The 27,780-nt window shown below is 39.5% G+C and overlaps 1 protein-coding gene across 1 annotated transcript in view; it reads right to left on the reverse strand.

The window, feature by feature from the left end:
* Positions 1-26,825: 26,825 nt before the first annotated feature.
* The window catches only part of IL13RA1 (interleukin 13 receptor subunit alpha 1), a 46,180-nt gene continuing 45,225 nt past the window's right edge, over positions 26,826-27,780 (reverse strand). Inside the window, exon 10 of the mRNA XM_021712284.1 lies at positions 26,826-27,426. Within this exon, the coding sequence (XP_021567959.1) occupies positions 27,334-27,426 (93 nt within the window). The 3' untranslated portion in view covers positions 26,826-27,333. The remainder of the gene's footprint in view (positions 27,427-27,780) is intronic.

Here is a 27,780-nt window from a genome sequence, read left to right on the forward strand (position 1 = left end):
TGCCGACTCTTCACAAGGTCACCCCCTTTGCACATGTCCTTTGCACATGTGCACTTCTGGTGTCTCTAAGTGTGTCCAAATTTTCTCTTCTTATAAGGACACCTGTCAGATTGCGGCCCATCCTAAGAATCTCATTTTTAACTTAATCACCCCTTTAAAGGCCCTATCTGCAATACAATCACATTCTAATGTATTGTGGGATTAAGATTACAACATATGAATTTTGGGGAAACAGGATTCAGACTATAAGATTTTCCCTTACTTCTGGTTCTGTGAAAGCACATCATCCTTCCTTAATGTAAGGTATGGCTAGTAGGCTCCTTTGGGGCTTTTGAGGGGTCAAGGGTGGTGGTAGCATGCACTGCACAAGTAGACTGCCCAAGTGCAAAGGAGTTGCTCTTGCTTGTTCTTGACTCCTAATGCTTGGAAGTGAGTGAACAGTCTGATGCCATTCAGCTTCTGTTGGGCTCGTCATCAGCCTGCCAAAGTACTTCACCTGCTCCTTTCTGCTTTCTTATTTCCAACTTCGATACTTAGAATTCCTTGGAGTAAACAATCTAAGGTTTGAGACAAAGCACCTTCATCTCAGGATAATGGCCCTTCTCTTGTGGATGGAATAGTAGAGGGTGGAGGTGGAAGGTGGAGGGTTTTGGAGGTACATGGAAGGCAAGTCGCTCACCTTGCACAGTTAAGAGTGATTGTGGCAGTAGCTTATGGGTTTTCTTCAGACTCTTGCTTCTACTCCCCAATACTATGACACCTGACCTGGCCTCTAAGAAGAATCTTGTTCTGCGTTTAAACTGACTTCATCACCAGATCAGGTTGATCTGCAGTTGGACCTGATGGCATCAAATAAGACTAAGACTATACAAAAAATGTTGATTATGTAAAGATGCCTGGGCTGGGTCATCAGAACAAGGTGAGGCTCTCTCTTTTCATGTAGGACTGGGAAGAACAGGTGCTAAACTGGCTCCACTTGGATACAGAACATACCTTATCTTTGGTCTCATGTGGGAGAGGGGTTGGGGCGAGGAGGCTTTCCATTGCAAGAATTCAGGCTCTGATAGTTCAATGATGGCCACATTTTATTTTCCAATTGCAAACAAAATGAACCCCCCAAAACCTTAAAATCTCGATGGTTAAAAGCTAAAGCTTTCAACTGAAGCAACTACCTTTGGTTGCCTTCCTCCCCTGAGCCAGGAAGTTGTCATCCTTATCTCATAAGGATCTCGGCAATCCTGTTGAGGTGGGCATTGTTATCCCACCAAAGGAGCTAAAAGCATATGGGCACTTCACTCGAGGACTTTTGCTTATGGAAAACTATACAAAAAAATGCTTATTATGTGAGCCTGGATGGGGATACTTATGGGACACCCTGCCCATGTTAATCTGGCACTGTAAGGGCAGCATTGTTCACAAAGATTTTCAAAAAGAGAGGAAAATAAGTTATTTTTAGACAAACAAAACTAGAGTTTGTCACCAGCAGACCACACTAATGCAAACTCTGAAGGATGTACTTTAGGAAGAAAATGATCTTAAAAGAACTAAATGCAGAAAGGAAAGAAAAGCAAGGAAAGTGGTAGTACGTGGGCAATTTAAGTGAACATTGACGGAAGCAGAAATCATAAAAACGTCCATTCTGGTTTTTAAAAAATAATCTTAAAGTACCATATAACCAGAAAAGACATTAGGAGGACCATAAATGGAGTTTAACTTTTCTAAGGGTCTTGTATCCCATCAAAAGTGATTTAGGTATATATTAAATTTATAATTTGATAATTATGTATGCAGTAATTAATAGGATGTCATGATTTTAAAATAGCAACAGGATGTAAATTTCTAAAGTAGTAGAAGAGGAGAAAGTTGAATAAGCAACAAAAAATTATCAGTCTATTTTTTTAAGTCAAGAAAGAAGAGGTAAAAGAAACATAGCTGGGACAAATAAAAGCAAAAAATAAATGATAGCTTTAAACACAAATATATGAATAATTTTATTAAATGTGTATGAGCTACAACAGGAAAGACAAACAATTTTATTAAAAAGTGGGCATATCTTTTGCCCATTTTATAATAGGGTTGTTTGTTTTTTTTTTTTCTTTTCAGCACGTTTGAGTTCCTTGCACAATATCATAATAAAAAATATTGATTAAAAAAATTAAAAAGTGGGCAAAGGATCTGAGTAGAAATTTCTCAGAAGAAGATGTGCAAATGGTCAACAGATATATGAAAAAATGTTCAACATCAGTAATCATCAAGGTAATACGAATCAAAACCACAAAGAGATATCGTCTCACCCCAGATAGAATGGCTATTATAAAAAAAGACAAAAAATAAATGCTGGCAAGGATGTGGAGAAAAGGGAACTCATATACTGTTGATGGGAATGTAAATTAATTAGTACAGCCATTATGGGAAATAGTAGGGAGGTTTCTCAAAAAACTAAAAGTAAAAATAAAACTATCATATGATCCAGTAATCCAACTGCTGGATATTTAGCCAAGGGAAAATAAATTAGCATATCAAAAGGACACCTGTGTTTATTGAAGCACTATTTACTATAGCCAAGATATGGAATCTACCTAAGTGTTTATTGAAGCACTATTTACTATAGCCAAGATATGGAATCTACCTAAGTGTCAATCGACAGAGGAAAGGATAAAGAAAATGTGGTATATATACACAATGGAATACTATTCAGCCATAACAAAGAATAAAATCCTGTCATTTGCAGCAGTATGGATGGAACTGGAGGTCATTATGTTAAGTGAAATAAACCAGGCACAGAAAGACAGATATCACGTGTTTTCACTCATATGTGGAAGCTAATAAAAGTAAATCTCATGGAGGTAAGGAGTAGGATGATAGTTACCAGTGGCTAGGAAGGATTGGGAGGGAATGAAAAGAGATTAGTTAATGGGTACAAACATGCAGTTAGACAGAATATGTTTTAGTGTTCGATAACACAGTAGGGTGACTATAGTTAATATATTGTGTATTTTAAAATAGCTAGAAGAAAACATTTGAAATGTTCCCAACACAAAGAAATGATAAATGTTCTAGGTGATGAATATCCTAAATACCCTGATTTGATCATTACACATTGTATGCATGTATTAAAACATCACATGTACCCCATAAATATGCACAAATATTATGTACAATTTTTTTTTAGTTGGAGTCTCACTCCGTCACCCAGACTGGAGTGCAGTGACACGCTCCCAGCCACCGCAGCCTCGACCTGCTGGGCTCCAGCGATCCTTCCACCTCAGCCTTCCGAGTAGCTGGAACTACGGGCGCACACTACCATGCCCGGCTAATTTTTTGATTGATTGTAGAGATGAGGTCTCGCCAAGATGCCCAGGCGGGTCTATGTACAATTTCTTAAAAATTTAATTTAAAAATTTAAGATGTTTATGAGCTACATGCTCAAGCTAAAATAAAAATATGGTCAAATGGGATTAATAAATATGACTACATGCTGTTGAAAAACCAAAATATAAGAGTACAGTTATATTGATAGTAAAAAGATGAAAAATGATAAATTATGCAAATAATATATAACAAATAGAAAACTTGTATAGCTATAGTCACACCAGACCCAATACACTTAAAAACAAAAAGCTTTATTACAGATGTAGAAGCTTATTTCATAATGATAAAAGTTTCAATTCACCCAGAAGTTTAACAAATTTGAATTATGATGCATTGATAACAAAGTCTCAAAATATACATAGGAAAAATTAATTTTCTGAAGGAGAAATAGGCAAACATACAATCAGAGTGGGATGTCTTACCACACCTTTCTCAGTAGTTGATCAAGGAGACAAAAATATCTCAAAGGATATAAAAATTTTTGAACAATATGATTAATAACTTGAACTAGCCAATGTATAGAATGCTGCAACCAACAACTACAGAATACACATATGATACATTTTCAAAATTTGATGATCATATGCCAGGCCAAAAAGCAAGTCTCAACACATTTCAAATAATTTAAATCTGATGGCAATGCAAGAAAGTTACAAATCAGTAACAGAGAGAGATCTGAAAAACCTCAGTATGTTTGGAAATTATGACACACAATCTGAAATAACTGATGGGTCAAAAAAGAATGGTAATGGAATTACAAAGTTTTTTTGCTGAACAATAGCAAAAACAAACACTTGTGGAACCAGAAGTGGTGACACACACCTGTTGTCCTAGCTACTTGGGAAGCTGAGGCAGGAGGATGGCATGAGTCCAGGAGTTCAAATCTAGCCTGGGAAAACATAGCAAGACCCTGTCCTTAAAAACAAACAAGCAAACAAAAAACTTGTATCTATTAGCAATGATGAAAGACCAAAAATTAGTGTGTTGTGTCCATATCAAGATGTAAGAAAACAAATAAGATAAGCCAAACAAAATTAGAAAATAACATGATAAAAATAGGAACAGAAATTAATAAAATAGAAAGCAATGAAAAAAAAAAGTCAAGAATGTCCTCTCTTGGTACTCCTACTCAACACTGTACTAGGAGTTCTAGCCAGGGAAATTAAGTGAAGGTGGGGGGGGGAAGAGAGAGAGAGAGAGAGAGAGAGAGAGAGAGAGAGAGAGAGAGAAAGAGAAAGAGAGAGAGAGTGTATCCAGATTGGAAAATAAGTAAACTCTCTATTTGTAGATGACATAATTTTGTATATATAAAATTCTAAGGAGACCACACACACACACACACACACACACACACACACACACCTGCTAGAACTAATAAATGAGTTCAACAACATTGTAAGATGCAAGATCAGTATACAAAGATTAGTTGTATTTCAATGTACTAGTAACGAACAATCTAAAAATGAAATTAAGAAATAAATTCCATTTGTAATAGCATCAAAAATACCTATAAACAAATTTTTGAAAAAAATGTAAGAATCCTACACTGCAAACTATGAAACACCGTGGAGAGAAATCAAAGATCTACACAAATGGAAAGACATTTCATGGTCATGGTTTGGAAGACTTAATTGCTAATGGCAATCTACAGATGGATCTATGGATTCATTATAACACCTAGCATTATCTCAGCTAGCTTCTTTATAGAAATTGACAAGCTGATCCTGAAATTCATATAAAAATGCAGGGTACCCAGAATAGCCAAAGCAGTCTTGAAAAAGAAGAAATGATTTTGAGGATTCACATTTCCCAATTTCAAAACTCGCTTCATAGCTGCAGTAATCAAGATTGTGTAGTCCTGGCACAAAGATAGATATATAGATCAGTAGAATGGAATTGATAGTTCAGAAATAAACTCATAAATTTGCGATCAATTGATTTTTGTCAAGGGTGACAACACCACTCAATGGGGAAAAAAAGTACATTCAACAAATGGTGCAGGGACAACTGGATATCCACATGCAAAGAATGAATTTGGACTACTAACTCATGTGCTACAAAATTAAACTCAAAATGTACAAAAATTAACTCAAAATGGAATCTTGAGTTAATGTATAAAAATTAATTTAAAATGCATGATAGACCTACATGTAAGAGCTAAAATTATGAAACTCTTAGAAGAAATCATAGAAATAAATATTTGTGTCCTTGAGTTAGGCAAAACATTCTTAGATATGGCACCAAAGCATAAGCAACAAAAGAAGATATAGATAAATCAGATTTCATACAAAACTTAAAACCAAATGGTCAATAAACACATGAAAAGATGCTCAACATCATTAACCATTAAAGAAATGCAGATTAAAATCACAATGAGATGCCACTTTATACCTACTAGAATGGCTACAACAAAAAAGACCAACAATAACAAGTGTTGACAAGGATATGGAGAATTAGAATCCTTAAATATTGCTTAAGGGAATATAAAATGATACAGTCACTTTGGAAAATAGTCTGAAATTTCCTCAAAAGGTTAAATATAGAATTGCAGTATGACCCATCAACTCCACTTCTAACTGAATACCATTAAAATGGAAACATATGCCCATACAAACTTGTATGCTAATGTATATAGGGACTTTATTAATAATAGCCAAAAGGGGAAACCACCCAAGTGTCCATCAACTAATGAATGAATAGAAGGAAAGAAGCACTGATACATGCTACAACAAGGAGTGAACCTTGAAAACATTACACTAAGTGAAAGAAAGTCACATAAAAGGCCACATATTGTACGATTCTGTTTCTATGAAATGTTCAGAAGGGGTAAATCCACAGAGACAGAAAGTAGATTAGCGGTTGCCAGGGGCTGAGGAATGAAGAAAAAGGGATGAGTACTAACGGGCACAGGATTTCTTTCTAAGGTAATAGAAATGTTTTAAAGTTGATTGTCATAGAACTCCAAATACATTTAAAAACCATTGAATTGTATACCATAAAAGGATAAATTGTAAGGGTATGCACTGTTTCACAATAAAGCTTGTTTTTTGTTGTTTTGTTTTGTTTTTTGAGTTGGGGTCTCACTTGTTGCCCAGGTTGGAGTGCAAAAATGGCATGATCACAGCTCATCACTGCCTTGACCTCCTGGGCTTGGGCGGTCCTTGTGCCTCAGCCTCCCGAGTAGTTGGGGCTACAGGCACATGTCACCATACCCAGCTAATTTTTTAAATTTTCTGTAGAGATGAGATCTCGCTGCCTGGGGTCAAGCAAACTTCTTGCCTTGGCCATCCAGAGTGCTGAAATTACAGTTGTGAGCCACCACACCAGGTCAATAAAGCTGTTTTTAAAAGAATATTATGGTGTGGATCCATTTATATAAAGTTCAAACACAGGAGAAACTAAACTACATTGTTAAGACATGCATACAGAGATGATTAAAACAACTAAAAGAAAGCAAAACAACGAATATCATGAAAGTCAGGATAGTGGTTTCCCCTGGGGGTGAGGGAGGAGCTTTGATTAAAAAGAGACCCACAGAAGGTTTCTGTGGCATCCCAATGTTTTATGTCTGATATTTCTTGGGAGTTACATGGATATTTGTTTTCTAATTGTTAACATGTGCACACATATTTTATGCACACTTCTGTATATCTGTTCTATTTTCATTAAAATATTAAAATTAAACTCATTCACCTGAATTTATGTGGATTACAGTGAGTTGGCAAAATGTTGGACTAAGCCAGGCTATTTATTCTAGATATTCTAACAAAAGTTGCTAAATTAATTGCCCCTAAGATTAAAAAAGAGGGAATATGAGTGGAGAGTTGGGAGAGGGAGGAATGATTTGATTTCTCTAAAGGTACTTTGGTTCCTGAACAAAGCACTAAAGATAGGGTAATAGTGGTGAAGGATACAGACTTTGCTGCCAAACTAACTGGGTTCTGCACTTACCACTTAGTTTTTTAGCTTCATAATCCTTCTGTACCTCAGTTTCCACATATGTAAATGGGGATTACAATAGCATCTGGCAGCTGAGTGAAGTGGTTCACATCGCAGCACTTTGGGAGGCCAAGGCGAGAGGATCACTTGAGACCAGGAGTTTGAGACCAGCCTGGGCAGCATATTGAGACCCTGTCTCTACAAAAAAAATTTTTTTTTAAATAGCCGAGTATGATGGCACGCACCTGTAGTTCCAGCTACTCAGGAGGCCGAAGTGAGAAGGAGGATCATTTGAGCCCAGGAGTTAGAGGCTACAGTGAGCTCTGATTGTACCACTGCACTCCAGTTTGGGTGACAGAGCATTCCCCGTGTCTCTACAAAAGACAGCTGAGACGGGGAGAAAGGGGGAGAGAGAGAGAGAGAGAGAGAGAGAGAGAGAGAGAGAGAGAGAGAGAGAGAGAGAGAGAGAGAGAGAGAGAGAGAGAGAGAGATTGAGATTGATTATCCTTGTAAAACCTTGATAATTTTTTTGTTTTTTAGAGACAAGGTCCAGGTATGTTGCCCAGGATGGAGTGCAGTTGCCATTCACAAGTGTGATCATAGCTCACTTAGCCTCAAACTCTTGGGCTCAAGCGATCCTCCCATCTCAGCCTCCTAAGTAGCTGAGATTACAGGTGTGAGCCACTCTGCCTGGCTGAGAATGTTTTTTGATACATAAGTGCTCTACCACTGGCATCTGTTTATATTTCTTCCTAAAACTCTTTCTGAAGCGCATTAAGTGAGTCCTGGTTGTAGGTCTGTTACTGTCCTATTTTTCATTTATTGTAGGTACAGTACATGAAAATATTGATATTGCATTTTAAAACATTTAAATATCTGATGCTTTACTCTTTACGATTAGTTCTGCCTCCTTTGTTAGCCCAAAAAAGGTTGAAAGACATAAATATTTATTGACTGTTCCAATGTGACAGGTGCTTTACATATGCCAGTTCCCTTATTCCTCAAACCAATCCTGTGGATTGGTATGTTCAATAGAAACTGGGGGCCAGGCATGGTGACTCATGCCTGTAATCCTAGCACTTTGGGAGGCCGAGGCAGGAGGACTGCTCAAGCCCAGGAATTTGAGACCAGCCTAGACAATATAGCAAAACCTCATCTCTACAAAAATCAAAAAATTAACTGGGCATGGTGGCATTTGCCTGTAGTCCCAGGTACTTGGGAGGCTGAGGTGGGGATCCCTTGAGCCCAGGAAGTTGAGGCTACAGTGAGCCATGGTTGTGCCACTGCACTCCAGCCTGAGCAATAGAGTAAGACTCCAACTCAAGAAAAGAAAAATAAAAGAAACTGACACTAACAAGAGGTTAAGTAAGAAGCCTAAAGTCACACAACATATAAGAAGAAGAGTCATGTTTTGAAAACAGGTCCATCTGACTCCAAAGTCTTTTCAGTTTGTATGGCACCATGTTTATTGGAGTTGAACATAACCATTAATCATTGGAAAATTCAAATAATGTTCTAAGCAAACACTGTTTTATTAAACTATTTATATGACTTCATATAAAGAAAGCATACCGAAAAGCCTGAGTGCTTCGTGTTCCCACTGGAACATTTGCATAGTTCAAGTGTACTATTTCTGAGCAGACCTAAATCTCTTGAGTTCTGTAAATAACATCTGGTAATTAGGTGTTCCTGACAGTTGCTTTAGTTATAATGATCTGGCAGGTTTTTAAAGTCTGACCAAACCTCAGGAGTACAGTGTAGGATTTCCAGGTCACAGAAAATATATTACCAACAGGAAAGCAATGTGCCACCAAACCTGAAGGAGCCCTGTGTCCAACTCCTGATGGGGAATCCGGCATCAAAAACTGTTATTTCTCTTGTCTCTCTTGTTTTGTCCCAGAAGTCTGAACGTAGGAGGGTAGACACCCAGAGCACCAGCACAGAAGGATCCAACAGAAAGTCCAGTCAATCTGCACAGCTGCAACACCTCAGAAAGTGTAGGCCAGCTCTCTCTCTGTTGGTCTGGATTAACTGAGATGACTAAGGCCCAAATAGCCCTTTGGGTGTTATTCCCTGTGAAGCCATGGTACTGGGTGCTTCAGAAATCCCTGCTGACTGATCTACTGAACTGATGTGACAGGGATGAGATCTAGAACAAATGAGGAAGAAAGGTGGAGTTCAGAGGCAAAAGTCAGACTGGAAACGCCTCAATGCCCACTGGAAAAAGGGAGGCCACAAGAAGTAGGTCAGGCTGGTGGCCATTCTGAACATGCGTGATGAAGGGAGCACTGAACTACAGCCTGGAGGCCTGGACTCAAATGCCAGTTCTGTCACTCTCGAGCTAATTAATTAGTCTCTGAGTGCATCTGTTCCCTCATCTATAAAATGAAAATAATAACAGTAGTACTCTTCCCACTGGATTGTCATGAGGAGCAAATGAAATCAGAAATATGAAAGCACTGTGAACACCTTCATGGTATGTAGAAATATGCGCTTATGTATTTTTACTTGTGTATCCCCAGCACCTGAGACAGTGTCTGGCATTTAGCAAGCACTCAATAAACATTAATTGAAGACTATTTAGAATACTAGGTGATCCAGGGCCAGGCGCAGTAGCTCATGTCTGTAATCCCAGGTAAGGCAGGAGGATCACCTGAGCCCTGGAGTTTGAGACCAGCCTGGGCAACATAACAAGACCTTGTCTTTACTAAATAAATAAATAAATAGTAGCTGGGTGTGGTGGCATGTGCCTGTAGTCCCAGCTACTCGGCAGGCTGGGATGAGAGGATTGCTTAAACCCAGGAGGTTGAGGCTGTGGTGGTCGTGAACATGCCTGACTCAAAAAAAAAAAAAAAAAAAAGAGAGAGAGACAGAGGGAGGGAGGGAGGGAAGGAAGGGAGGAAGGAAGGAAGGAAGAAAGAAAGGACGGAAGACTTCTACTGTTGATTGGTCCCAACCTGCACCAAGGCACCGAGGCTATTCTATCCTCTTTCACAGCTACCCAACTGGGACACAGCAGCTGTCATTTAGATCCAGATAATCTCTTTTCAATGCTTTGTGACATTTCAGGGAGCAGATGAAACAACTTGTCAAATGCTTGTCCAAACTGCTCACCCGGGCTCACAAATCCTTCCCCTTAGACCTTCCATAAAGGAGTGCTAATCCCTGTAGCTCACTGCCTTTTGCATCCCTACAACCTTAGATGCTGGAACCATTTGCCCAGAACCTTCTGGCAGGTGCTCTCATACTACCACTCCCTCAACTCTGACTCTTTCTCTATAGCCCCATTAGAGTTAAAGAGAATAGAACTCTTTGTTGAATAATTTGATTACCATCTGTCTCCCCCAAGTGCTCCTAAGTCCATGAATACAGGCAGAATTGACTTTCTTCTCTGTTGTATCCATAGTGCCTAGCTCTGGCATAGTACAAAGCAGATATTCAATCAAAATTTGTTAAAGAATGAATGAATGAGCGAAGAGTGTGCACATGAGTGAGTGGGAGAAGTGGCATAGAATCAGTGTGGTAATTGCTCACAAACCTTTGGGGAGCTGTCATATGGAAGAGGGAGGTTTTAATTCACTTTTGATTTTGAAATAATTTGAAGTGTAGAAGAGTTGCAAAACTGGAACAAAAAATTCCCATATTTCATCTATCCAGAACCCACCAACTTGAAATATTTTGGCCTTTGTTTTATCACTCTCTCTCTCTCACTACTTATATTTCTGAACTATTTGCAGGCAGGTTGTATACATCAAGCCCCTTTGCTCCTTAAGACTTCAGTGCATATGTCCCAAGGACAAGAACAGTCTCAGAGATGACCACAGTGCCATGATCAAATTCAGAAAATTTAACGGTGACACAATATTGTCACCTATAGTCCTCACTCCAATTTGGCCAATTGTAAGGTAGACCTTTTATGTTCTGTTTGGTTCTCCAGAGCAGAAGGAAGATTAATGGAAAGACATATACAAATGTGATTTTTTTTTGAGTCAGGGTCTCACTCTGTCACCCAAGCTGGAGTGCAGTCACACGATCGCGGCTCAACCTCCATGGCTCAGGAAATCCTCCTGCCTCAGCCTCCCAAATAGCTGGGATCAGAGGTGCACATCAGCATGCCCGGCTAATTATTTAACTTTTTGTAGAGATGAGGTCTTGCTATGTTGCCTAGGCTGGTCTCAAACTCCTGGACTCAAGTGATCCTCCCACTCTGGCCTCTCAAAGTGCTGGGGTTACAGGCGTGAGCCAACACAACAGGCAGAATGTGATTTTTGACCATAGATTGTGAAGATTGATCCAAAAAGTTATAATTATCAATGAATAAAGTGGCCTTTGTCCCAAAATAAGGAACTCCCAGTTGCCAACGTTATTTAGGCAGAAGCTACTCCTACCTGCTAGGACTGAGGGAGAGGAGATTTCTTATAAGCTGCACAGTCAACTTTTCTGTGTGTGTACTTCTGTAAGCCAGGTGACTTACCTGCAATATGCTGGGCTTGATTCTTTTTCGTTAACCATTTCTAGTATCAGGGCTGGCCCTTGTGTAGCTGGAGTAGCCAGCTTCTCCCATGGCATGGTGTTGAAGCAACCTCAACGGTCCATCAGGCTGAAAGGATTCTCCCCTGGCATATTTTATAAATAGGTGAGCTCTGAAATAATAGCAATAGCACATATTATGCACTTACTATGTGCTGGGCACCGGGGTAAGTGCTTTGCAAGTGTTATCTCATTAAGTTCCAAAATCCCTAGGATGGAACTATTATTATTATTCCTATTTTACTGAGGAATCTAAAGCTCAGGTAGATTTTGATATTTTGATTTGAGTCTGGTTTGATGTATTAAAAGATTTAAGATAATGATGGTCTAATTGTTCAAATGAGTGGATTTGGAAAATTAAAAATATTTTTTTTATTTTAAATATGTGGGGTACAACTCAGGGTTAGGTATACAAATGTGCATCATGCAGATACCCTTGTTGATGAAGTGTGGCCCCCGTTCGAGAATTTTTTAAATTGGTTCAATTATTTAAAAGAAATATACAATGAAAGAAAGAAATAAAAATATAAAATCTCAAGACTTCAAGAACACTGGCATCTATCTATCTATCTATCTATCTATCTATCTATCTATCTATCTATATCTATTTATTTATTTATATGTATTCTTTTCCAAACAGAGCAGTCTTATTTGAAGGGTTTGGGGGCAGGTCTCTACTTCTACATTTCTGAATTTTTAAGCAGTTGTAATTATTATTATTATTATTATTTGATTTTATTTAGAGACTGGGACTCACTCTGTCATCCAGACTGGAGTACAGTGGTGCCATCATGGCTCACTGCAGTCTCAGACTCCTGGCCTTAAGCGATCCTCCTGCCTCGGTCTTCTAAAACACTGATTCCAAAGTAATGTCTTCTCTCACGAGGTAGCTTTTACAAAGCGGTCTGTTACTGTTTCTACATGTGGCCCCCAGGTGGCAGCAGCATGTCAGTCTTAAACTGCCAAATTCCTGATGAGCGCTCTGCTTTGACAACATCTAGGCCACCATTCCATGACTTCTCCACAGCAAGCATGGAGTTTCCTCGCCCTGTGCTGAGAGGGATTGCAATGTGTCTTCTTCTGTGAGTGATCCCATTGGTCTTTCCCTAGTAGTTGGCTCCCATGATCCTGACTCTTGAAGCTGCTGTCCTCTCACTGCCAGCCCTGTGTGTCCCCAACCCTACTGGAAATCATGACTTAATGGTTTGTTCCATCATTCCATAGCCAACACTCCCAAAATTGAATTCGTATTTCTCATCTACCAACAGTCCCCACCCCAGTCTGTGCTTCTCTTATATCATTTTGAGCATCTTCTTCCCATTCAATGAGTCCTGGTGAGTCTACCTCTAAGCTACTTCAGATTCGTTCTCTCTTCTACAGTTTGCAGGCATGGGGCAAATCCTCACCACCTCTTGCTTATCTGCTTATTTCTGTCACTCACAATCCATCCACCATATCTGTGTCTTTACTTAGACTCCTCCCAAGGACAGAAAAGTCCCCTTTTGTTAATCTATTTAGATTTGACTCATGTTTCCAGGTGTGGATCAACTAGCATCTGCCTCAAGAAGCTTTTCAGGATATCCTCCCAGCCCCTATCTCTGTCTTTCTTTCTGTAGCCCTTTACATGGACCCCCTTTCATAGTTCCATTTTTTGACATTCTGCCTTGTGGAATATTCATTCTTTATATACGTGAATACCTCCCATCAGCCCTTAGCCCAGGATGGCAACTACGTGGGCTATAAATGCTTCAGCTCACCACAATAGGACAGAAAGTGTGCCCTATTCTTTGAATACATCACAGCATCATCCTCACAATCTATACTCATCTACAGGTTTCTTGAATAAATGAATAAAAAACGTAAAGTAGAATAGAGCAGACCCTGACAACAGAAATGCTACTTCCAGGTTCCATGGTTCAATTTAATCAGCTTTTCTTTTTTTCACTCCAGTGTATCTGTCTTTCTTGCTGGTGTTCATCACATGGTTTGTATCAGTATTTCCCCATGGTATTCAAAGTAGCAATGTACTAAAAACTGCATGATTAAGTGTCAATTCAACAGATTTATGAAGCACAGTTAGCCACATATAATTTTTCTCAACCTAACATTCGGATTCATAAGCCTGTTTTTCCACCCAGCTTTCAAATTTTCAGCACATTTAATATCAAAAAGAAATTGTACATATTGGTCTTTATCTGTGCTGATATGCCCTCTTTTAATATCACTTTCCCAGCATGCTTATATTGATCTGTATCTTGTGGGGAAAAAAAACAATACAACACAAATATGCTCTGCACTACCATTCCCAAGATGTATTAGAAATTGGTGTGTATGGGTGTGTGTCAGTGGGGGGGGTGAATGCAGATTTGTTGTTTTTTATTTGTTTTCTTTTTCTTTTCTTTGTTTTTTTTTAGGAAGACTAGGTTTTGGCCATGTACGAACTTTTAAATTTCAAGGCAAAACTTGAGTTTTCACTTCTTTCTCACTTTCACAGATATCTGACTGTGCTTATAAAGAATTTCCAGAATTCAATGGGATGTTAAACAAATGTTTAGTCACAGCAATCTGAGAGGGAAAAATAGCTACTTTGTGGTAACAAGGCTGTATTCATTACTAAATGACAATATAGTATGGTTTTAAAGACCAAACAATCATTCATTCCCAAATCCTTATCCCTGTAGATCACAAATCATCGCTATTTTTTGCTTTTACCTACATGAACCCTATTGGATCCTGTTTCAAGCACATTGTAGAAACAAAGACTTATGGAGGTGCTGGCCAGTCCTGGTGTTTGAGTGATTCCCAGGGCTCAGCAAAGGGAGCAAGTTTCCAGAGCCCTGAAGATAAGGGACAACACACCAAAATCTGAATTCAATTTTCACTCTGCCTTCATTGGCCAAACAGCTGCCAAGAACAAAAGCCACATCTCTCTGGCAAACAAATGCAGTATTGCCTCACAAATTGATTGCCTTCTCTGAAGTACCCAACAGTGTTTTGGGGGAGAAACTTTGAAAACAAGTTCAGGAGAAGCTGTTCTTCTAAGAGACTGGAGAGATGTCATGAAAGAATCTGGATGTCATAAAGGAAGCAACCATTCAGACTGAGGATGAGACTGCTGAGATTACTAGGAAGTGGGAGGAATAGAAGAGACACTTGAAGAAGGAAAAGAAACAACTGCCTACGCTTGTCTCACATCCTCAGAAAACAGCAGGAGTACTCTGGAGTACTGTGAAGAGACAGGTGAAAAAACCAAAACGAAGAAAAAGCAAAACCCCCAGGAGGCTCCTCGGGAAAATGGAATGAAAAACTCATCCATCTCTTTCTTCAACCCCCCCCCAAAAGAAATCTTGTTTCCAAGGAGGAGTTGGTTAGTATTGATCTTGAAGAGCCCGCTAGCAACACAAGCCTTCCCATGAAGAGGAAACCTTCACCCCAGGAGGAAACAGTTTGTGATTCTGAGGAAGCTGGCAACAGGAGCATCTCCAAGAAAAAGAGGACATTCTCTTCCAAGGAGGAGACAGTCAGCAGTGGACCTGCAAAGCCTGCTGGCAGCAAGAACAGCTCCAAAAAGAACAAGTTTCACAAATCACCCCAGGAAGATTAAAATGAATATTCCGTGGAAGGAGGGGCCTTCCATGCCCCAAAGGTCATTTCCCACTCATGTCCTATACCCCAATAAAAACAAATTCACACACACACAAAAAGACTTACGAGACAATTGGAGAAATGCAAACACTGACTGGATACCTGATAACATTAGGCGATTATTTATTTATTTATTTATTTGAGTTGGAGTCTCACTCTGTCGCCCAGACTGGAGTGCAGTGGCCGCTCCCGGCCACCGCAGCCTCGACCTGCTGGGCTCCGGCCATCCTTCCACCTCAGCCTTCTGAGTAGCCAGAATTACAAGCGCGTGCTACCACGCCCGGCTAATTTTTTTGATTTATTGTAGAGATGAGGGCTTGCCAAGTTGCCCAGGCGGATCTTGAACCCGCGGGCTCAGGCAATCCACTCACCTCAGCCTCCCAAAGGCGCAGGATTACAGGCTGAGCCACCGAGCCCGGCTCATTAGGCGATTATTGTTAGTTTTTTAAAGTGTGATAATGATGTTACAGTTATGTTTTTTAATTGTAGGGATGTTTCTTAGTTTATGTTTCTTAGTTGTAGGGATGTATACTGAAATATTTACAGATGAAATGACAGGAAGTCTGGGATGTGCTTCAAAGTAATTCACTGTATAGGGAATAGAGAATGGGTGGTGGTGTGGATGAAATGAGATTGACCCTGTTGATAATTGTTGAAACTGGTTGGTGGGTACATGGTTGTTCATCATAACGATCTCCGTACTTCTGTATATGTTTGAACTTTCCCACAATAACATATTTTAAAATCTACCATAAAAGTGGTAGCATTGCTAAGGCATGATGGCTTACGCCTGTAATCCCAGCACTTTAAGAGGCTGAGGCAGGTGGATTGCTTTAGCCCAGGAGTTCAAGACCAGCCTGGGCAACATAGCAAGACCTCATCTCTACAAAAATAGAAATATATATAAATAGGCACGGTGGCACGTGTATGTAGTCCTGGCTACTCAGGAGGCTGAAGTGGGAGGATCGCTTGAGTCCAGAAGGTCGAGGTTACAGTGAACTATGATGGTGCCACTGCCCTCCAGCCTGAGCATCACAGTGAGACCCTGACTCAAAAAAAAAGTGGTAGCATGGTTTTAAGGAGGTGCTTGTAATATGAATCTTCTCCAGGAATAGTAGCTCACAAACTTCTTAGCCCTCCTTGACCACATTAGCAAGGATGAGTTGATTAAACGTCTTATGAGGAGGCAGAGGACAAAAGAAACAGGAAATGAGACAGCACAAATCTGAAAAGAGAGGAAGTTCAGAAAGGCCTGGAACATGGACTCTTGCCAGAGTGGACAAGTTATTGCCAACCACTGAAAGAGAGATTTGGGGAGTGGTAGCAGCTGGAGAGAGGATGCTAAAACAAAGTAGTAGACTCTAAAAAGGAGGAAGGTATGTGTCTTGTACATGCATTTTGGTGTGGAATAGTGAGATGCAGCTTGAATGTCAAGACTGTAAAACAAACTCACCTTTTTATTTTTATTTTTGTAACAATTTTTTTATTTTAAATATGTGGGGTACAATTCAGGGTTAGGTATACAAATGTTTATTATGCAGGTACCCTTGTTGATGAGGTGTGCCCCCCCACAGTTTCCCACTACTGCCAATCCCTTTTTTATAGTATTATGATAGTTGTTTAAGGTCTGTTTATGCAAACTCACCTTCTAACTGGCCCTCACTTCTCCTGGTAGTGGACTAGGTAACCTTTGTGTTATCATGTGTACCCCCCAATTAAAATAAAATTAACTTTCAAAAAGTTGAGTTTGCATAAGCGGTGTACAAATGAGGGTTAACTACATAAGTAGGCTGAAGGAGTCCCTGTAGATCACTTACTCTTTTATCCCTCACAGGTGAGAAAACTGAAACTCACAGAAAGAAAGAAACTTGCCCTGCATCATACAGTGCCTAGCACAGTGTTGGCACATGGTAACCACTCAATAAATATCTGTTGAATACAGGATTGATATATACCTATCAAGTCATTACAGCTGGCATCTGATCTGATTGGTTGGTGCCCATGTCATGCAGATTTATTATCACCCTCACTTGAACAAATGAATAAAGCAGCAATTCTAAGTTGTTCCTGACCCATGAACCTCCTTCTTCTGTCATTCTAGTTCTATTCTCCATGGAGTCCCTGAGTGTGGTCATGGAGGCCCTTGGCTGTGAAGCTCACAGCTATTCCAGGCTTCCTCTGGGATTTGAGGTTTGTTCAATGTCTGTTAGCCTTCTCAGTGCCCCAGGTGCTGGCCTACTTTATTTTGGGCTACATGGCCAAGTGTACGGCAACCTTCACACGTTAAAGGTTTATACTGTACTCTTATGCTGAGAAAATAGTTTGGGCTCCAAACTACCTATTTGACTGTCAAGGAGCTGGAATCTGGCATTATTTTCCAGTTCTCATCTACACCAGGGGTGAGAGGAGAGTGAAAAGAAAGAAAAAAAACCACTTTTGATTTTAAGTACTTGCAGAAACATAAACAAGAGTTAATATTGCTAACTGGACTTATACAATAGATTTTTTTTCCCTAAAAACAGTGTACTTGGAAAATGCTATGTCTTTCAAAATTCAGCACAATGAAGGTGAATATTACTGTATGATATTATAGAAGCAATATATATGACTACCACCAGGATTGTCATTTTCCACTTGAGAAAAGAGAAGAAATCGGTTCCAGAATAACAGTAATTGCAATCACAGCTACCATTTATTGGAGTTCACTATGCTAAGCATTTTATGTATTTTATTTCATTAATATCTCGCGATAACCTTGTAAGATAGGTCTTCTTATCAACATTTTGCAGACAGGAACTGTGAGCCTAGATAGATCAAGTTTTTAACATCTTCTAAAAAGTAGGACCAAAAGACAAATAAATGAAACTTGGGAGAAAGAGATATGAAAATTAATCAGTCTGAATGTCTAGTATCCAACTAACGGTAATTCTGGAGACAGAGAAAATATAAGGGAAGATATTATATAATAAATAATATAAAATAATGTCTCAAAAAAGGGAAGATTTTTTTTTAAGTTGGAGTCTCACTCTGTTGCCCAGGCTGGAGTGCAGTGGCACGATATGACTCATTGCAACCTCCAACTCCTGGTCTCAGATAATCCTTCTGCCCCAGGTTTCTGAGTAGCTGGAACTACAGGTGTGTGCTACCACATCCAGCTAATTTTTAAAATTCTTTTGTAGAGACGAGGTTTCATTATGTTGCCCAAGCTGGTCTCAAACCCTGGGCTCAAGCAATCCTCCATTCTTGGCCTCCCAAAGTGCTGGGAGTACAGGCATGAGCCACTATGCCCAGCCTGAGTTTTTTTTAAAAAGTGAAAGGGCTCACAAAAGCCCAGCCCAGTAAATCGAAGAAGATCCACAAGAAAGCACATCATTGAATTTTAAAACACTGGAGGCCAAGAGAAAACCTTACAGAGAAAAAAGTTACATATAGAAAATTAGAAATCAATGGAGAATCAGACTTTTCCAAAGCAACACAAGAAGCAAAAACACAATGGAATAATGCTTTCAAAATTCTGAGAGGAAATTGTTTTCAATTAGTAATTCTTCACCTAGTGAAAATTTTAATCATGTGTAAAGATATACTCAGACACAGAATGATTTGATTAAAATCACTTCTCATGCTGCCTTTCCAAGGAAGTTAACAAAGTATGTGGTCAACAAAATCAAGGCATCATCCAAGGAAACAGAAGCTAACACAAAATAGAAGCAAAGGGAATTCTCAGGATGACAACTGGATGGCAGGCCTGGAGAATAACAGGCTGGGTGTGATGGTGTACCCGTAAGTCCTAGCTATTCAGGAGGCTGAGGTGAGAGGATCGCTTGAGCCCAGGAGTTTGAGGCTACAGAGAACCATGATCACCCCACTGCACTCCAACCTGGATGACAGATAGAATGGATCAGGAGAACAGCAAACTTCAAGAAGGCTCTCTCCAAGATAAATAAATGAAAGCCATAGATTATCTAACATGTTTGATCATACTGAGGGAAGTTTTATGGTTCTGTCAGAAAGTTTGGTACTGAACTCATGACAAGTACATTTTAAAAAAAGACAATTTGGGAAAAACAAAATAAAGGCAATATAATTAAAGGTAGTCTACATGGATTAACCGTGAGCAATATTTACATGGTATAATGCAAATATTGAATGTTTTTACCCAAATTTTTATATTTGTGGAAGAGAAGTATGTGTGTACATATGTGTGTGTTGGGGGCATATAAGCAAGCTGATTCCTTATCTCTCATAGAATAAATTTGGAAATAATTTTTAAACTTAAATAAAAATAAGAAATAGCATTACGTATTAAGGTGTTCAGAAGTAAAGAGGTATATACCAAAAGAAACAGCTAAAAAAGCTAAAAAGTAGTTTAAAACAACACAAATTTATTATCTCACAGTTCTGTAGGTCAGAAGTCCAATTCAGTGTGGCTGAATTCTCTGCTCAGGGTCTCATAAGGTGTCTGGTATCTACCAACCTTTCTTTCTATCTGGAAACTCTGGGGAAGAATCTGCCTTCAGGTTCATTCGAATTATTGGCAGTTACCAGTTCCTTCTCATACTTTCTACATGACTCCATACATCCTCAAGCCAGCAACACTTTGAGTCCTTTTTGTGCTTTGAATCTCTCTTCCTCTTCTGCTTCCAGCCAAAGAAACATCTCTGCTTTTAAGAGCTCAATATGAGGCCCACTTGGATAATCCAGGAAAATCTATTTTAAGACCTGTAACCTTAATTACATCTACAAAGTCCCATATGCCGTGTAAAGTTACATATTCACAGATTCTAGGAATTAGGATATTGACATATTTTCTGGGGTAAAGAAGGGTGGGGCAGGGGACAGCTCTTTTTTAAAATGGTAACTCCTATAATACCCTTGGACTTTTAAAATCACATGCATGTATTATTTTCATAAAGAAAAATAAAAAGGTTAAATTCAATCACCAAATTTGCAAGTACTGAATTTAAATGGACTCTACTTTAGGTAATATATCAAATGTAGTCATTATACAAATAATCTATATTATACATAGTCCATGTTTGTGTTTCTAGGCAAAATGATCTAAGGTCTGTCAAGCATATTAAGAAATATTTGTTAGGTACAACCATAGCTGGGCCCTTGTGAAAATCCTAATTTGAGCGGACCACAGGTCTCGTGCAATGTAGCAATTCCTTTAAGGGCAATCTTGCATTTATATTAAAGGGCCTGCTCCTCTGGTTATTTTTGGCAGTTACCGCTAATGGCTAGCTACTTCCTGTAGCAAGAGTAAGAAGTGGTCATAGACATATTTTTTTGATTTGTAAAACAAAAGTCATCATCTTTGCTTTTATTGGATGTCAGAATTAATAGAATTAATCTAGTTTTTCTGCCTCATTTTACAGATGAGAGAACTGACACGTAGAGATACCAAGAGCTAGTGTTCATAGCAAAGATTCTCACTTTCAAATGAGCTCCAGAACGTATGACCACTGTTATTAGTCATGGATGAGATTAGAAACCACTAAGACTAACATCTTCATTTTACATTTGGAGAAACAGACTCAGACACAGAAAGTTACCTGCCCAAGTTCATTTGGAACTTCTAAATGCTAATCCAGATTTCTTTCCCCTATACAAAATAGCCCCCCCTTGGCTAACCACCTGTTGCTAAGCAAAATCTTATTCACTTCTAAATTTCCATTATCTAGAACGTTGCCTGGCACATAGATGGGTAAAGGCACAAATGAATCTTAAGACATTGTTAAAAAGAAAAGCTTGCTTTGCAATTAAATGATGTAAATTCAGAACAGACTTCCAGCTGATAAGTGATTTGGCAATAAGGTGAAATAAGATGTTTCTTCTTTAGTTAGCTGCCTCCTTGAGACAAATAACTACATCACAGGCTATATATTATACAGGCTTTAAAGTCAGGTTGACTGGTTTTCCAGTTTTGTCTCAGTCACTTACTAGCTACATGATCTTACACACACAACTCAATCATTGTATGTCTGTTTCTTCATCTGTAAAATGAAGATAATAATGCAACAACTTAGCTCAAGGGATCAACATAGGGATTAAGTGAAATAATACATGTAATTTGGCACACAGTGGGCACTCAATGATATTCTACTCAAGAAAGGCTAAAAACTAGCAGTGAAATATTTTCCTGTTGCTAATGGTAAACTAAAAATGTTACCATTAGGAAAGACAATAAAAGGCCAAATAACCTTCAGGAAGAAATCATCTTGGGGATTGATGTAAAAAAAAAAAACACCTAACACATCCAAATATCAATAAAACTCCTCCCTTGCTTAAATTAAAAGCATACCAAAATTTAGCTGCAATATTTATTTTAAAAATTTATTGCTTGACCTAATTACTAGGTATAAAAGAAAATAGAGTCCTGAAATAAATGTTCCTGTTCCCTTGCATTCTTTTAAAACTACTAATATCCCACTAGCATAATATGCTATATGTGTGAACATAGGTTGTACTTTTAGAAGAACAGGAGTTCATGGAAATGATAAAATGGTAAATTTCTCTGGAAAGCAAATGCGCTTAGATCATTCTGGCCCCTCTCCCCCTGAGATGAGGTGAATATGTTTATAGCTACAAGATTTGTTTTTCATAGATCTCATACGGAATTATAACCTCAAGTGTCCTCAGTTGAATGTTTTCTGTTATAATACGCAGTGTTGATGTGTTAAGAATCAGAAAAAAGTTTCTTATTTTAAAATAACAACACCAAAACAACTATACTTCCCTGGCCATGGATTTCTAAAATCTTCCCGGACAATTCTAAATAGTTACAGAAATCATCTGATTTGAAACCTATAAAGATTCAGGGTAACTAGCAAATGTGGTCTGGCTAAAGACATACTCCTAGGACTTAACACAAACAAGGAAAAAATCCTCTGTGACATTCAACCATTTTGTCATAGTTATAGAAGATGTGAAACTATATCACCATCTCTTAGGAGGACAGCTATTGACTGGCATGGTGGCATGATTACACCTGTAATCCCAGCACTTTGGAAGTCCAAGGTGGAAAGATCACCTGAGCCCAGGAGTCGAAAACAGTCTGGACGACATAACAAGACCTCATCTCTACAAAATAAATAAATAAATAAAATAGCCAGGCATGGTGGCATGCAACTGTAGTACCAGCTACTCAGGACACTGGAGAGGGAGGATTGCTTGAGCCCAGGAGCTGGAGGCTGTGGTGAGCCGTGATTGTGCCACTGTACTCCAGCCTGAGCCACAGAGTGAGACCCTGACTCAAAAAAAAGGACAGCTATTGAAAACTGATTTTCTTAGTATCAAACCTAACCTGCTAATTGATTACCTCATGACTAGAAGTTCCCAGTTATGTACAGCATTACAGTCATGTATACCATGACAGGAAACATATTATATTCCATTTTAGCTTAATATCAGGAAGGGCCAGCTCTCTGTTTCCATCAATTATCACGACTACAATTTGTCCAATACTTAAGTACCTTTAGTTGCTGCTTATAAAATATGTGATAATTTTTTTTGTTTGTTGTTTGTTTTGAGTTGGGGGTCTCACTGTCACCCAGGATGGAGTGTATTGGCACAATCACAGCTCACCACAGCCTTGAACTGCTGGGCTTGGGTGATCCTCCCACTTCAGCCTCCCAAGTAACAGACACAGGCATGAGCCACCATGCCAGGCTAATTTTTTTACTTTTATTTTTATTTTTTGTGAAGATGAGGTCTTGCTGTGGTTGCCCAGGCTGGTCTTGAACTGCTGGGCTCAAGAAATCCTTTCACCTTGACCTTCCAAAGTGCTGGGATTACAGGTGTGAGCCACTACACCTGGTCAGTGTTAATATTAAACTGACTGCATTCATGCCTGTTAGGTCAGGCCTGCTGGGGGTGTGGGTGTCTGGGGTGCAAGTTAATGCCGCATGAAAGATGCAAAGAATTGTACAGAAATTAGATTAGAAAATATAGTTTATTTAAAGTAAATTAGAGAGAGAAAAAGAAGATTCACCTCCCCAAGGTGGGGGAAGGGACTAAAGTCAGGAAGCATGGCAACAACCACAGCTCAAAGAGCACATGGCCACTTGTTGCCTGTGATTGAGTCATTTTAACCATTCCCTTTGATAGGGGAAGGTCATTAAGGTGATTGGGTGGTAGTCTGCTCCACGTCATCACGAAGGGGCAGGTAAATCATCACGAAGGGGCAGGTAAGTGCAGGTACTGATGTCAGGTGATGGACAGCAGGCAGATGGGTGGGTTAGTTAGTGGATTGCTGCCATGATGGGGTCTGTGTCCCATAGGTCACAAAGGGCTGATTAGGTTAACTTGGGGGTTTGGGTCTGGAGGGTTTTTTCCTGCAAGAGATTTGTTAGACATTTGCAATTCACAAACTCCTTGACCAAAAAGCTGGTCTAGGCCGGGCTCAGTGACTCAGCCTGTAATCCCACGCTTTGGAAGGCTGAGGTGAGTGAATTGCCTGAGCCTGAGGGTTTGAGACCCGCCTGGGCAACTTGATGAAACCTCATCTCTACAATAAATCAAAAAATTAGCCGGGCATGGTAGCGCGTGCCTGGAATTCCAGCTACTTGGAAGGTTGAGGCAGAAGGATCGCTGGAGCCCAGCTGGTTGAGGCTGCAGTGGCTGGGAGCGGCCACTGCACTCCAGTCTGGGCAACAGAGTGAGACTCCGACTCAAAAAAAAGAAAAAAGAAAAAAGCTGGTCTATTATTTTTATGGCTCTGTCCTGTCTTGCTCCTGATGGAGATTTGCTGAGAGGGTGGGATAGGCTTCCTCTTGGCCTGCAGTAGAATGTCTAGATGCTTTCTAATGGTTATGCTGAGGCAAAAAGACTAAACTAAGAATAACCTATGTTTCTTCTAGGTTTCTATAGGTACCTCCTTTCAATGCTCTTATCAGAAAACACAGGCACACCAAAACAGCAAGGGAAGTTGATGATAAATGATCATAAGATAAAATAACTACCTTGGAATTTTTTTCACAATGTTTATTCTTTTAATTCCCACTTTCTCTGCCACCCACCCCTCGCAACAGTTTCCCCAAAATAAGACTAAAGGAAAATATTTTGGTTACATACAACAACAACAACAAAACAATTAATATTTATTTTACTCAAGCTTTCCTATAAGAAGTTAAACAACAACAACAAAAATCCCTGGTTGAAGACATTACCAAAAATGTTAACATTGTTTCATGTATCCCTTCAGTGCCTAGAAGAAGAAGAAACTTATCTGAATGAAAGCATAAGAATGACCAGCTTTACAGTGGGTTTACTTAGGTATATGGGGGAAAATCCATAGAGGTTAGACCTAGAATAGTGAATGAACCTACTCATTTCCTACAGGTGATGGGAATCCCACTGATGACTGAAGCTGCAAGAGATCCCAAGCCCCGGGGGGCACTTTTCAGCGATTGTAAAACAACCATAGCTACTTCAGCCATTTTACTACTAAAAAGAGGAGGATGGGAACAAAATACCATTTCCCCACTCCCAGGCTGCATGACTGTAAACATGAGTGTTCCCTGGGAATTTCACAGCATCCTCCTTGTTGCCATCAAGATAGAATAACAGGCAAGATGGCTTTTAGTGAGGCATGTGTTTTGCTTCCCAGATTTACAAAAGACCTGGAAAGGAATAGATCTTATTCTTACACAGGAAAACCAAACATTCTTTCTGGAAAACAGTAGAACAAAGTGGAGCATCCACTATGCCTGTCTTCCAGCCTCAATCTGACCTCAAAAATGAAAACGCAGGAAGGAAACACCTTTACATCTCCCCTTGCCACGAACCCCAATTTCTTCAGAGAAGCTGGGGCACAGTACTTCCCTGTGGCTGAGGAGGTGGGTTGCCACTTTTGTCCAAGCCTGTAGAGGTTAGAGGTTTCTTATCTCCCCTCCCCTAAGAGCAGGAATTGCAAGTAGCATCATCTTATTAATTTGCTTGGTAAATGTTTAGAAAACTTGTGATAAAAAGTTCTCAAGTTCTGCTGGGCATGGTGGTTCATGCCTATAATCCTAGCACTCTGGGAGGCCGAAGTGGGAGGATTGCTTGAGCCCAGAAGTTGAAGACCAGCCTGGGCAACATAGCAAGACCCTGTCTCTACAATACAAAAAAATAACTGGGTATGGTGGTGTATGCCTGTAGTCCCAGTTTTGTGGGAGGCTGAGGCAGGAGGATCACTTGAGCCCAGGAGGTGGAGGCTGCTGTCATCCAAATTTTGGATGACGTAGAGCAGACTACCACCCAATCATCTTAATGACCTTCCCCCATCAAAGGGAATGTTTAAAATGATTCAGTCACAGGCAACAATGCCACTGCATTCCAGCCTGAGTGACAGAGTGAGACCCCGACTCAAGAAAAAAAAATGTTCTCAAGTTCTGACCAGTAATCTGAGTCTGTGTGTAAGGAGATAAATGAGGTGGGGGTTGGGGAGAGAGACCTCCCACTTCTCATACTTCTATACATTTGGGGAAGTAGTAGTACAAGGAAAATATATGGATATGTTGTGAATGGAACTCTAACATATGCCCCCCCCAAAAAAAAAGCATAAGCGGTGCCTTGGATGACTGCCCATCAATGTAAGTCACAACACCGACTTAATTAACCATTTGTGGCAAGAAAAAGAGAAATCCTAGGACGCATTTTAAAGAGAAAATGATACAATTTTTTTCTCAAGCAAATAGCAGTTTTAAGTGACGATAACACCTCATTTCTGTTTAGAAGATGCGTAAATGTCAAATGCTGAGAACCCTCCAACAATTGCAGATTCACACAGAAAGTACAAAATATGCGAAGATAGTCATTATTTCTCAGTCTACTCACATTTTGAGACATAAATTACTCCTCTGCTCCTCTAGGTGTCCTGGGCAGATGGATACACTCATTTCCAATGAAAGGCAGAAGGCCACACACAAGGGAATGAGGGAGATGCCAAAGGGGAAATGGGTGTGGGAGGTGAGGAGTCACAAGGGCTGAGTGATGACTGAGGGAGATCAAGAACATGGTAAGAACTGAGGAGTCCCCACTAGGTTGGAAACCCTTGGAAGGGGTCTGCATTTCACACCTGGGGCCTAGCGCAAGCCAGACACATAAGAAATACTTGATTTGAATAGCAGAGGTGAAGATAAGACCTCATTAGAAACTTCGTGGCTCAAACGCTAATACCCAATAAGCCACTCTGCTTCCACTGCCCTTAAGAGCTTGCAATACCTTTGAAAGCTCTTGACCAAGATGCTACCTCTACCAATTGGTATGATGACAGCTGTTCTGTAGCTGTCATCATACCAATCTCTGGGCTTTCAAAGCAGAGAAAAATGCCTTTGAAGGGAATGATAATTCAGGACTGTTAAGAGTTTTAATAGTCACAAACAATAGAGATCCCAAACAATAGATACCAAATTTTATCAACTTTGTTTGCTAGATGTTCTTTGTGACTCAAGTTTGACATTAGAATCTGCACTAAAAATGAATTCCCCTACAGATAAAATGTGTTGGTGTTGACACAAAGAATACAAAGCAAGCATAGGTCCTTCAAGAAGTTGTCACAACTCTTGATAAGATTAACTCTATTGCCATCGTCACTTTTCGCTTTGTCCCCTAGTTTGAAGCCTTTGCAAAGGATGTCTGCTTTTATAATTCAATGAGAATGACTCCACTCTCTTCTCTAAAAGACCCATTATTTACAGTTTTTTGGTGCATAATTCAACATAAGACCTGTGGCTCTTGGGAGCTGCCTGTTTTTAAATGGTCCAGTGGTTTCAGTTTCCATTTCACAAGTCCCCAGATAACAAATGGAGAATGGGAGAATCTTCACAAGGTCACATTGAAGGTAAAAATAAATTATCCCCATCACTGAGAGGCTTTCTTCAGGCTTTCTATCAGCACTACAGAGTCAGTTTCTTCCTTAGTTTGCTTCTCACAGATGTCGTACCTCTTCCAGTGCTGGAAGGGAGGAAAAAACACATACACAATGACTTTTCAAAACAGTGTTCTTTCCCTGAGTACTCACAGCCAATGTTTATTTTTAGGTTTGCGTGCATGGAACTATAAGTGCATGTTTTCCTGTTTGTTTGTTTTTTGACCTAAGAATCTTTATTTATTTGAACAATTCATGAAACAAAACAATCAGGAATTAACATTAAAGAGAGGAAAAGCATAGAATTATTACATGATGTAAAATGGTTATCTCAAAAGATAAACAAATTTGGACATTCCCAAAATTGGAACCAAAGTCTTTTGAAGGAGAATAAAAGGGTGGCATGCTTTTCTTCAACCACTCTAGTTGGACCTTTATCA

This window comes from Carlito syrichta, unplaced genomic scaffold (assembly GCF_000164805.1).
Source record: "Carlito syrichta isolate Samal-C Ts95f unplaced genomic scaffold, Tarsius_syrichta-2.0.1 Scaffold303164, whole genome shotgun sequence".
Taxonomy (NCBI): domain Eukaryota; kingdom Metazoa; phylum Chordata; class Mammalia; order Primates; family Tarsiidae; genus Carlito; species Carlito syrichta.